The 13365-nt window shown below is 45.9% G+C and overlaps 1 protein-coding gene across 4 annotated transcripts in view; it reads right to left on the bottom strand.

Moving 5' to 3' along the window:
* LOC147187665 (kelch-like protein 29) overlaps positions 1-13365 on the bottom strand; it is a 115359-nt gene that overhangs the window by 72146 nt on the left and 29848 nt on the right. For all 4 annotated transcript variants that reach the window (XR_015097600.1, XM_086099976.1, XM_086099975.1 and 1 more), the window contains one exon: positions 8225-8536. Coding sequence is in view for 3 of the 4 variants with exons in the window: in XM_086099976.1 (XP_085956102.1) it covers positions 8225-8497 (273 nt within the window). In the remaining variant the exon portion in view is untranslated. The remainder of the gene's footprint in view (positions 1-8224; positions 8537-13365) is intronic.

The following is a 13365-nucleotide window of genomic DNA, read 5'->3' as shown; positions in this document are numbered from 1 at the left end:
ATGAACTTTCAGGAATTGATTACCTGTCACAACAATTCAATTGACTTCAGAGGAAAGTAACCTGCCGAGGTTGCATTTCCCACCAGTCTTAGAAAATTCCATTTGATTGTCATTTTTTAACACCTTATGAAATCACCTGAGCGACTTATCGGCACTTCCAGACGTCGTCGATCGATAGAAAATAGGAGTCAATGACACACTTATCATGGCCCACCATCATCGCGCACATCAAGAATTATTGACGGCCAAGAAGAAGATTAGGGGAAAAATGAAAGCGGCGACAAAGGCCGGCGCTTGGACAATGGCGACCGGACGAAACTTATCTATGCGGCGTGCGTCAATCTGACCAGACGGGATGTCGCGGAGGTTTGCGTACAATCGCCGCCATGTCCCATCTGACCTTTGGCATTGCCGCTTTTGTCCCTTTCAATCAAGCGAACCTGGAGAATTTCCAAAGGCGGCGGTCCAACAGAGGCTGTTATTTGCCCATGTGCGCGGGAATGGAAACAAACCGGCTCACTTATGAGCGTTGCTACGAGCCGACGGGCCCGATGTTTCAATCTAATAAGCAGTCACTGGATATCACGCTGGGATGAAAGACAAGATACGGCGCCGTCATGTCTATTTATGTCACAGTGACTTTGTCAACGGTAGTGTCTTGCCGCGCAATAATAGGCTTCGCAGGTTGCGGGAGACTGCGAAAACCACATCGCGCCAAATGCAAAGGTTGAAATTCCGTTGACGGTAACAAATAAGGACAACAGAGGAGGACAAGGAGCCTCCTCGATCTACTTCTTAGGAAGAATACAATTTGTACCTGACGGTAGGCTGAGGGGCTTGAAAAAAAAAATCGGCTCAGGTCGATTGCATAGCATACACAATGAGTGGGTTCCGTCAATTTCCACGCTGCGCCCTGCTAAGTGCAGTGTGAAAAGGGCTTAAGGCCGTATGGAATTCCGATTAGAAACTATGCGGCCGTTCGAGCGCCTTTTGTTGACTTCTCGGTGGTCATTCTACTCGAGTGTTCCTCAGGACTGTCAGCGCAGGAGAGCGGCGAGCTTGTCAAACGGAGAGAGCGTGACGAGAGGCTCGTCGCCGTCCGTCCGCCGACAGCTCCAAGTGGCTGTCGTCTTAGATTTGTCGCCGTCATCCGTCACCGGCGGCGTCTCGCCCCACCGCTCATGCGTGCGTGAGAGTCCTCTTGTCAAAAGGTGAAAATGATACTATGCCCTTTTTTTTTTTCGCCCTTCTCTGCCGTTTATAATTGGCTCGTTCTCCGGAGGCCGCCGAGCGATTGCGAAGAGTTTGCAAAGTGATAATAAGAGAATTAGCAAAGACAGCTGTTGTCAGCTCCAAGTCTTGTCGCCTTGAAAGTACAAGAAAACTGAGCGATGAAGCAATTAACTTTGTTTAAAAATAAAAAGTATTCTGTTAAGTTTGCACATTACTCACACATTACACACACATTCTAATAACCGCAACACATACTATGTTTCTAAAATACGTCTTTAAACTCCGATCAAATATGAGGTGCCTAAACGTATTCAAATTCATGATTCACTGCTTAGTTTTTATCTTCCACTCAAAAGCTGTGCTGATTGCAAATCCAAAGCGATGCAACACCGGCGTCTCTAATTGTCGACGGCAGGAAATGAATTCAGGCTGAGGGAGAAAAAACGTAGACGGAAATTGCTTCAACGCACGTTCGGTATCCCAAAAACAAAACTTGTTTTGATAAAAAGTTAATTATTGTGCGTTCGCCAGAGACTAAGCTACACTGTTTACAAATCTGCACCCAATCAAATATTCGGAGCGGAAAACTTCACGTGCTAATTTTCACTCCTAATAAATATTTAAGTTCATTTCCCAAAAGGTACAAAGCTTTTGGGTGATCAAACTGGTTGCTCGCAATGAATTCGAGCCAATTTTTCCAATGGGTACACACGCGGGTATAATTTTATTCCGCTCATTTAATATTCATCCCAGTTTTAAACACAGCCAGGAAACCGCACTGTACTTATGATTCAAATTTTTAATCATACCACTGCAAAATATTCACCGCGGTGACCAAGCCGTTTCTCATTACTCTTAGTATTATTCCATCGATTCCGTGGGTGTTGTGTGCATTGTGGTCTGGGTGCTTCGGGGGCTCTGTGGCTCAGGAGCGCGGAGCAACTGGAGGGTTTGGAGGCGTGGGGTGCACCCTTGCTAGTCATTTGAGTATTACGCATAAATAATAGATTAGCTTTTAAATGCAGATTCTAATAGGGTGAGACTCAATCAGCCTTTTGTGGGTCTGACCTTAACTCTGGCCGAACAAATGACTCCAAACTCACTTCTTTTTTTTCTCATTAGGAGCGTCATGCTTCGCCACACTGCCGTAACGCACGAGTGTGTGTGTGTGTGTGTGTATATATATATATATATATATATATATATATATATATATATATATACACTGTCCTCTCAGGTTAGCTACGGTGAACCTTTTCAGTGCACGAGACAGCTTTACTCTCATTGGCGTCATATTGCCGATGCATCATTTATTAACGAGCACTAAGCCCAGTAAGGTGACACTTGACACTTCGGGGGGGCTTCATAAAAGTTTTTCTAATGTATTTATTAATGTGTCTTAGTATCTTATTAATTTTTTTTTTTTTTTGTCATGCACATTTTGTAGACATCATGGACAAAATGCAATGGTCGTGAGGCGGGATGGGGGGAGAAACACAAAACAACCCCCTACCCAAAAGAAGAAAAAAAAAACAGGCCGTGATTGCTATGAATGCCCGGCAAGATATGAGGAGTCTCAAAAATGAGCATGACAAAATGGTTTGGATAATAAATCTAGTTGGTCATCGAAAAATTGGGTGACTGCAACTAAAGCTGACGTCCTAGGATGTATTTAAAACTGTGATGAAAAGCAATTTGTATCATGTTTGGCTGCATATGCTACACGATTTGTGGTGTATAGTAGCCATTTTGTCGATTTCAATCACGGAACCGAGTTAGAAGCTACCAGCGAGTTTAAAAGCAAAAAATTAAAAAATTTAAAAAAAAGAATTTCAGGTTAACGCCGTTAAGATTTTCTTTCACACGCAGATCAATATATAAGATTAAATCAATTCAATTAAACGCAACACAATACCTGCGGAAGCAGTTCTGAACCCCCATCATCTAAATGCTAATTACGTGTGCAATTACTTTTGCAAAGTGTTGCTTTTCAACTCGCCAAACTATTAGCTTCAATTTGCCGGCTAATTGCGAGGCGGCGCGTCGATCCGCTCCTCCGACACGTTGACTGTTATTTCCCACTAGGATGTAATCGGATGACTGTGGGAGGTTACAATCACGCCGTGCGTGTGTGCGTGCGTGTGCGTGTGTGTGAGAGACTGTGTGGTCTTTGTTGCTGTCTTAAATCTAAGGCCTCAGAGACATTTATAACTTATAAAGAGAATTTATAACGCGAATTTGCACACTCCACTACGACTGCATCGATTCTCCCCATCCCCATATATTTCCGTGACTTGAAAGTTGTATGAGTTCGATTCTGGTAGCCGTTCAACATCTGTGTTGCATGGTATCCACCAACCGACGAACTGCTACTCACAGCCCAGGACCATTCGACTACATCCTACGATTGCTCTAAAGCCTGAACACCGTTTCTGACCGCTGCAAATTTGGGCGCCTGTGACTTGCTGTGCAATCCAGGAACATGTTTATGCAGCGCTATTAGTCGGACTAATTAAGTTGTGGGAGCATTATTTCTGACAACCAGTCAATATTGTCTGTCTCCATGTGTTGCTGCACTCTTTATGTTCTGATATTCATTGCTTACAGGGTAACTGGAACTTCGACTTTGTGTGAGTTGTGTGTTCAAGTGTGTGCAATGTGGGCGGCACGTTACTTGTTATTTCAAGCTGGGCGAGAGCTAATTAAAGCATTCCAATAGCCGCTATGGTCAAGTTGTTTATAGCTCTCAGGATGCTACGGTGGTTTTTGCGCTTTATGCTAGCAGGAAGGCATACTTGACAGTGATGCAGACCTCTCCCAGAAACACACACACACACTCGACATCCGAGTGTTGTTTTTGCGTACCCACTCCCAAATATATAGGCCCTCATTTCATTGGCTTAACGACCTTATTTCAACGAACTTAATGAAACGCGCTCAAGTACAGGCACGGCCACAGTTACTCACACGCACGCACGCACACACAGGCTATGTCTTCATTATGAGGTCTGGTTGGTCCCCCGCGGAAACAACAACTTATTTATTGTCTCCTCTCGTCCCTTTTAGAGTTATATTAACGATGTTGGCCTAACAGGTTGCATCCATAAGCTCTCAATTGCTTTTTGAATAGCATCGTGGAGCCACGCATCAGATCAGTGTCGGCTCCGTGGAACACGGATGTGAAGCAGTGGTGAGAAACGGTGCTTTCTTCAACCTGTAAAGCTACAGAATGCGGATTTTTTTTGGGGGGGGGGGGTGTAGTCCAATGGGCGTACAACACAGATATTAGGGGTATCAGGATTTAGACAACTAACGGTTTAAATATGTTTCATGTCATTAATCAAAAACAGACAATCCAACTGAATATATTGTACAAGTTTCTGAGCTTAAAAAAAAATAAAGTGACCATTTGGGCCAGATTTGGACATGTGATGTAAAATCAATATTCTGTGGCCAGGACTGCAATCTGACAGCTCAATAAGCTTGGGGGGGGGGGGGGGGGAGCTCTTTCGCCTCCCACCTTAACTCCTTGAACATCCTGCATTCCTTTGGGGACTTAACAGCTCGAGGCACATTGGTTGTTTCACATGACAAGCTCCCGCCGACAAAGCGAACAGGGATTGCCAGTGTGCCGCCCGGAACTAGCTGCAGCGCGCACTCTGTCAAGATGACGACCGGTCTTTCTGTCCATCTGACCTCCAGCGGCATCATTACCTCGTTCGGGTACAATGAAGGAGCTGATGCGCGGGCATCTCTACGGAAAGTTCCCAGAAAGCTCCCCATCATGTGCGTCAAAAGGGGGGTGGGAATAAAGCAGGGCAAATATATATATATATATATATATATATATATACAGTATATATATATATTTCAACTTTAAGACCATCTAAATGGATTCAGAGACTTGTTTCGCAACGCATTAGACAGTTTTGAAGCTAATTGTTGAGAAAAAAAAGGTGCAAAGACAGATTGAGCTCAAATGAAGTATTTATGGAAAAAAATCATGTGAATAAAAATGAATTAAAACTGACTTTTTTTTAATAAGTTAAAACGAAATAAAAATGAGCTATTGTGAAAAATACTAAACTAACTGATAAGTACGGCACAGTTTTGTCACTTCTGGAGAGAGAGAAAGTATTTTTATTTGCCTGTAATTTGCATGAATAAAAAGCTCCGCTGTTAAGCAGCTGCGTCGCCACACCAGTTTTATATTTGGGTGTTCCCCCCCCCCCCCCCATTTCTTTTTTTAGGAACACAACTCATTTCTGTAAGTGATTAATCGTCTTATGAATATTAACACTCTCCAGCAAGGTGTGACTGCCACATTTTCCTCTTCATCTCCTCAATTATCACATGAAAAATATATTTATATATATATATATATATATATATATATATACACACACAACACTCCCAATTTTCAGGTGTGCCTATTTAAGTGTTTTTTTTTTTCCGGCAACTAAAAAGGCAGTCTTCATATTGATGTGTGAGAACCAACCTGACCCTTATTTAATTGAAATGATCATGAACGACTAGTCTTTCGATCTCTAACGGTTTGCCCCCTAAAATTGTTAAATCAGCGGAGCTTTTCACGTGCCCGCTTCCTTCAACCTCAAACTTTTAAAACCCTCGATGTGAAGTGATCATCATAACTAATAACGTTCACGCAGCTAGATCATTTCCTAAGTAGATTTACCGAGGGCTCGTCGCGATCCCAACGCGGCGCCTTCCGTTTAACACGTTTGATTTGCGGCACGGCACTTTAAAAATAACGAGGACGCATCTTGTTAAACTTTTACAATGTTTGTATGAACGTAATATTGCCGTCGCAAGTGGTGGTTTTTATGTCGATACGCGCGGGTTCTTTAAGAGGAGGCCATCACTTATTTATTTATTTTTTTGTAATGAATGCGACGACGGCATGAAAACCCGCTGATAAATAATTAACGGAGAGACTTGGGACGGGGACGTCACTGCGAATTAACTACAGTCTGCTGTTCCGTGCGGTTAACTTTACATCGGTAACGGACAATAACGCCAGATGGTGGGCTTTACACACATGCACACAAACTGTACACACACACACGCGCACGCGCACACCTTGAAAATAAAAGCCAAGTTGTTCCCATGTCGCACCAATTCACACTGTGATTGTGAAGACTCCGGAGCATCGCTTTTACATGTGTCGGAGGATCCCAGTAGGAATTGCCAACTCGCCAGCAGCTTTCATGTGATTTGACCGAATGGCGGAGGGGATCCGGATGGAGAGCCAGCCACCGGAGGTGACTCCCGAGATGCCCGTCTTGTAATTAAAGCAGAGTCGAGCATTTTGCCTTTTAGGCGCGGTCGCTGTCCGTTGCCGTTTTTGCAACGATCTGTTGCAAAGCTCTAGGTAAGGAAGAGGAGGTGGGGAAAATTTTTCCAGGAAAGACGAACAAAGTGCCATCCTGGGTGGAGCGCTACGCTAACATGATCCCGTTTCCTCCCACCTTGACCAAATATACTAAGTGGCTTGACAGGAATGTCACCTCATTGCGCTTCAATGCTGACATCGGCTATGGTGGGAGTTGGCGAGCCCCTGCGATTGGGCCCGCACCAACGCAGATTTACGATTTGCCACCAGTGCGTTCGGGGGAACTCTGCGCTTAAATTGCAACCAGCGTGTTTACTACCCAGGAGAGCGCGTCGATGCCATCAACTTTTTTTAACTTTAAACTTTAAAATAAGTTCACTTGGACAAACTGACAAAACGTCCTCATACATTACTAAAGCGGCTCCAATGCTTAATCAAGCCTTCCTGCATGTCAACAGTAAACAGGAGGGGACTCTGTGACGATGATGCGTCATCTATACGCTGCGCCTTGAGCAATGACTCACAGTCAACAATCAGCCCCAAGTGCACTCGCCAGGGTGTCCCATAAAATCGCCATACGCAGGAGAAATAATACATTCCACACAGAATGTGACTTGAGTACAAGCAAATGACTGGAAACACAACTTGACTGCTCACACTCTTGGCAACATTGCTCTTCCACTCGAGTTCAACAGGTGTCACTAAAGAGCCAACTTCGGACGACAATATGGCTGGCCATGGTCGGACAGTAACTAAAATGGTTAGGAGTAGGGGAGCATGACAACAGCCTAAGCTAACAGTTAAAGAAGTGCCATTTTACAACCAGTTTGGAACGACAAGGCGTGAAATCAGCCCAGATTTGGAGTCGGGAAGTAGAAAATGGAATCGGGCAAGAAATTTGGCTGAAGACGCACAGTGTTTGCCTGCCTTAAGTCCTTATCTGACTGCCATCAGTCCAGTAAAGTCATCAAGCTTTTTGACCCCTATGGGTCACTGTAGCTCTTGTGCGTACTCGGAAATGATAAAACAATTATGCTACTTTGATTAATACGACTCCTTATGCACTACGGTGGCCTTAGAGGTTAGCTCGTTAGCCTGACAGTTTTGAGCATCAGCTCCGCCCTTTGTATGTTGAGTTCTTTGTGGTAACCACTGAGATTTTTTTTTGCGTATTTGATGAAAATAGTTTGTGTTCATAATGAGGCTGACGGCGGGCGTACAATAGTGTTTTAAATGTACACGAGTCACTTGCGGCAGAACAACAACATTGCGTACGGTTACAAAGCCGTTGAGATCCCAAATGATTGAAACCGTTCTGCCTCTCTTTTCTCGTTTGTTTGCGTTCACGAAAAAGACAGACAGTCAGTGCCCGAAGGTCATTTGCATAATCAAAGTAGGGGGGGGGGGGATTTGTGCGGCAAGGACGGAGCTCGGAGTACAGGCCTTGCTCTTGGCAGAGAGAGAAAATGGATGGAAGGGAAAACCTGTTTGGGGGCAGTTCAGATCGGAGGCTCCAAGAGGCAGGCGTAGGCCAACCATGACGACGGGAGAGCAGAGAAACATTTCCAGAGGAACGAAAGACGGGAAGCTAACCACGGCGAGAAACTCGACCGAAACGGGGGGCCGCAAGTCTCTTACCTTGATCGATGTCGAGGTGACCGAGCCCGCCGCCGCGATGCCTCGCTTGGCCGCCACCTCGCTGCCCGCTGTCGTCACGACGACGGCGGTTGGCGTGGGGAGCAGTGAGGGAATGATGGGGAGGGGAAGGAGCCCCGGGCGGTTGTTGCCGTTGACGACGGCAGAGGCACAACTATGATTGGCTCCCCCATTGTGGAGGCCCGATAGGCGGATGTCGCGCCGCTCCCACGGTGCTCGGTAGTCCCGTTCGAAGCGGTGGTGGTGGCGTGACATCACTTCCTCGTCCTCTCAGAAGAAATATCAACAGCAGGCCTAAAGGACAAGCATGAAACATGCTTTGTATTATTTCCAACATATATTTTGGTAATTTTGTATATTTGTGTTTTTTCTCTTTTGGTATTTTGTAATTTGCGAAGGCCCTGTCGTTTTTACTGAGCCATTCACTGCCATGAGCGCAATCTTTGACGTCTTAATATTAAAACTCATTCAGTACCAGCCAATTCTGGACCAAGTCTGAAAAGACGTTTAAAAACGTCTTTGGGAGTGAATGAGTTAAGATAAAAAAAAAAGAAAAACTTTATTTGCCCCACGATGGATACATTTGCAATGTGCAATTGTTCAGCAGCCTGACAGCCGTCGGTAGGAACGAGCGGCAGTACATCTCCCTCTTGCAGCGCGGGTGTAACAGTCTCTGGCTGATGGAGCCGCCCAGTGCTGTCAGGGTGGCCTGGAGGGCGTGGGAGGGTCTGTCCATCATAGCTTCCAGTTTAGTTATCATCCTCCTGTTGCCCACCTCCTCCAGAGTGTCCAGGGAGCAGCCCAGGGCAGAACTGGCCATCCTGACCAGTCCAGCCAGTCTCTCGCTCCGTTATACTGATAAGTATAAATCACAAAGGCCTTTCCCCATCCCTGAAAAGTGCTGTTAGCAGCGGGTAGAACTGCTCAAAAAAAAAAAGTCTTGAGATGTCACTCTCCAATGCTTTCTCCGTTCGCCTTCACTCTCCGGCCGCCGGCCCCCCCTTTAATAACCTTGAATTTTCTGAGCGGTTACAGTTGTATTACCACTAAAAAGATGTGAGGCGTAGAGAGGGAACATGGTGCTCGTCCGGCGGAACAATGACGGCGGTTTGCGCCAGCTAATATTCTCCCTTATCTCTGCAGCCCCACACCTCAGCCAGGAAAGAAGAGGGCAACCGGGTAATTCTTCCACAAAATAGGTAGAGAAGACACACACACACACACGCATGTATGCATTCATATATGTGAGTGTGTCAATTACGAAGAAGAGAACCTCACGTCGCAAGTCCAGGCGCCACACAGTTATAGTTTGAGGTGTCACAAAAGCAAAAACAAAATAGCTGCGTCACTTCCGAAAACACAACTTCCACCGTACAGGGAACTTGCATCCAAGACGTGGCAGTAAGATGACAATATGGAATCCAATTACGGCCTTGTAGCACGTCAGATCACAGGGAACCTATTTACAAATGCGCTATAAGATATCATGAGAGCGCGTCGCACGGGAGCGGCAGCTGCACGACGGGTCTCGGCCAAACCAAATCCCGCCACGACTGCAACTGCGAGGCGAGCAGATGCATTTGAGCTTCCTAATTAGCGATTCTTAAAATTCCCTGCATCGCTCCAAGTCAGCTTTTCAGAGGTCTCAGGGCGGAACCTAGCGTGGAGGAGGAGAAGAGGAAGATGAGGAGGGGAACCAGACCCCCCCCCCCCCCCCGCACACCTGTGCGCACTGCCAGAATAGATAAAACTTGAAATTCATCATAACCGCCCAGCGGCTAGGCATTCGGCCATTTTGCGTCATATCCAATGAAATATAACGGGAGGGAAATGTTGACAATCATGCGAAACGGGGGGGATGAAAACGCAAGAACCATTTTGGTTGCAGACGCATTTGGCTGCGCTAACTTTGCCAGTCGGGGGAACCTCACTCCATTCTCTTGCCACTTTGTTGTACCGATACAAACGAATATATGATTAGAATGTGCTGCAAGGGTGATGGAGCTTTTGACATGCCTCATTTTACTGAAACCACGCAGGAATAAACGCGACGAAGGAATTAAAGCGACAGACGGATGCCGCCAGCCAGCTAATGTCTTTCAGCAGCAGCAAAAAAAAATAAAAAATAAGCCAACGTGTGCCAGCTCGAAGAAGGATGGTGGCATATGTGCATGTGAAATGTGCAATGTTTGCGTTTCGCCTCCACGTCCCCAATCCACCTGCTACCGATACTCCCCAAGAGGATCGACTCTATTTCCAATCTGTGGTCGCATTTACTTCTATTGACCTGGTGGCAGCCCTGCGCGCGCGCGCACACACACACACGCACGCACGCACTGCATCAATGATCAATTCATCCATCAGTCAAGCGTGCGTGCTATAAATGAGACTCCCCAAAAGTGGATCTGCTCTACTAGAACAAGATATTGCTGTAAATGAGCAGCGCTGCGAGATGCCGGCGCGCGCGCGCACACACACACACACACACACACACACACACGGAAAGCAATGAATATGCTGACAGATCCTCCAGGACAACACAATGTTCATCCTGACATTTAAATAGAGCAGCGGCGCAGGAGTAGAAACGTCAAAAGCATCACAGGCGCATGCACACATAAGCAAGAAAAGGGCAAACGTGCCCTGCAACAGGAACCAGTTTGCAGATTGCTTTTGTTGACAGAGAAATGGAGGATTTTCTCCCAAAAGTGAACTGATGTACATTTTCCAAGGCAGTTTCCACGTTTTTCCTGAAAGGTGACCGTTCATGGATGGTCAGAGGTTTAGCCAACCAAGTAAATTATAAGCGGAAGCTCAGCGTGGTCTCGGGGGTCCACAAGTGGAGAAGAACGCAGCATACGTGCCACACCATTCTTGGGATTGATTGTTTCGCATTAGTCACCGCAATTCTTCCTGGCGCTTTGGGGAGAATGAATACTTTTACTACAATTGCTACAGCTCATTAGTGCTCTGGAAAAGAAGCAGGCAGTCAGTAGTGGGCCCTGGAATAAATATAGGACATCTATGAGGAGAGAAAAAAAAAAGCCTGCAGGCCAAGCTGCTGTTTTGCAGCCCAGATATCTTCTGCTCGGGTGATTAATAGTGACACGGAGGATGGCTCGGTTTAAATAGCTCCAGTTTAACGGGGCAACTGGGAGACGTTTGACTCACAAATACGTGCGAACTGCCAGATAATCAGCAGAGAGGGTTGCTAATGCTACACTAAAAGCCCATACAACACCGAAGATCACTCGTACAAGGTTCCGCCGTGGTAGCGAGCACCCGCCGCTGCCCGATTTGCGGGTTTCGCGACATTGCTTCTGACTGACGTGGCCAGCAAACGAAAGAGAACAGGATGAAGGTCAGTGAGCTCGCACCTATCCGTGGCTATCCTAATAACAACTGACCCAACAGATTAGACCGGAGATTTAGGTCCAGATATTTTGCATTCAGGAGTCACGCTCAGTATTTGCTTCCATAGGACTTTTTTTTTTTTTTTTTACGCCATTTGATCCACGGAGGTTGAAAAAAGGTAAAACGCCAGGTTCTTTGTTTGACAACAAAAAAAATGTCTGAAAAATAAATCCGAAATGTACAGAGCTACTTGGCCCGCTGTAAAAGAATGGCCACGTTGCGGCAAGCAGCTGTGTTACCCAGAGCGCGAGAGCATCATTTCCGACAATTGTCTGACATCTTAACGAGGGAATGATTGATCCCTTCATCGCCAAATGACCAGCGGATTAGCCGATAATTAAAATCGCTCATTAGCGGCAGCCTCCGACGCTAACTTGTCATTGGTTACAAATGACCGAGCAGTCGGACGCGTGGCCAAAGAAGAAAAAAAAAAAGGACGCCATCCGCCCCTAAAAATTACACAATGACCCGAAAAACCTAAAACTGGACTCTAACTTCAACCGAGCCCCGAGACAGAGAAGCTTCATCTGGCACGCTCGTTTATTGACAAAATACGGGGGAAAAAATGTTGGGCATAAGAAATCCGAACCCTGAGATTGAACAGTCTCGCGCGTGGTGCGGACTGTTAAATCAAATTGCGATTGTCTCGAAACCCACGAGTGGTCCGATTGTTTGAGTGAACAAAGCCGAGCCACAGTTGATGGGATTAATTAACAAGGATTAACTTTCCCTACCTTCTTTCTTTCGCACCCTTGTTTAACTTCCTCCTGCCGTTACAATAATCCTTCAATCCCCCTGTCCGCACAGGCTCCGGATTAAACTACGCGTCTGTCTGCGCCGTCGGTTCAATCTGTTAAAAAAAAACAAACAGGCGCGCCTTTGCGGAGGTAATTAATATTTGTATAGTCTCTAAAATAACGGTGTGACTTTACCGAGTGGGCGCGATACGGCTGAAAAGTATATCGCGATATGAGTAAGTCATATCGCGTCGATATTGATAATTATGAACACAACTATTAGAATGTCGAATAATCTGGTCGACATAAAGGTCAAACCTCGATCTTTAACCTTAAAACTGTCCACCTGTAATCCCACCCTGAACGATGAAACCTAAATTTCTAAGCTAACCCCTGCGTAAACCCGAAGCATCGTCCAAACCCCCCGACCCCCGCCCCCCTTGTTCTTCTTCTTCTTCCATCCAACTAACAAAGAGAATGAGGCACGCGAAGAAGAGAGGGCGACGAACATTGCTGGACGACATCAGAGCCGCGGCTTGAGATAAAGAAGAAGAAGATGAGGGAGAAGACGCCAAATGAGAAACGAGCTTGGCGAGATTGTGGAATGGTGGAGAAGGAAAAAAAAAAAACCCCACACGCTCTTTCATCAACACAAGCCCGCGCTAAATCACTTTCCTGGCAAGAACAGAGCGGCTGCTATCTCGACTTTTTAATATGTTGCCAGAGTGACAGTGCGTGATACAAGACATGGACCAGGAGGTGGGGGGCGCTTGAGGTGCTGGCGGGGTAGGAAGTGCGCTCAGGAATCACAGAATAGTTCCGATTTTTTTTTTCCTCATTTGTATTTAATTCACTCAGCGACCAAAGTCGTAATAACGAATAGGGCCCGTATATTCTGACATTTTGCGGGATAAAATTCCAATAGCCGAGTACGGTCATTAAAAAGATCGATAATGAATAAAATCACCTTTT

This window comes from Hippocampus guttulatus, chromosome 20 (assembly GCF_054856545.1).
Source record: "Hippocampus guttulatus isolate MCC_2025c chromosome 20, RoL_Hgut_1.0, whole genome shotgun sequence".
Taxonomy (NCBI): domain Eukaryota; kingdom Metazoa; phylum Chordata; class Actinopteri; order Syngnathiformes; family Syngnathidae; genus Hippocampus; species Hippocampus guttulatus.
The sequence above is the reverse complement of the archived record's forward strand: the minus strand, read 5'-3'. Positions and strand labels throughout refer to the sequence as shown.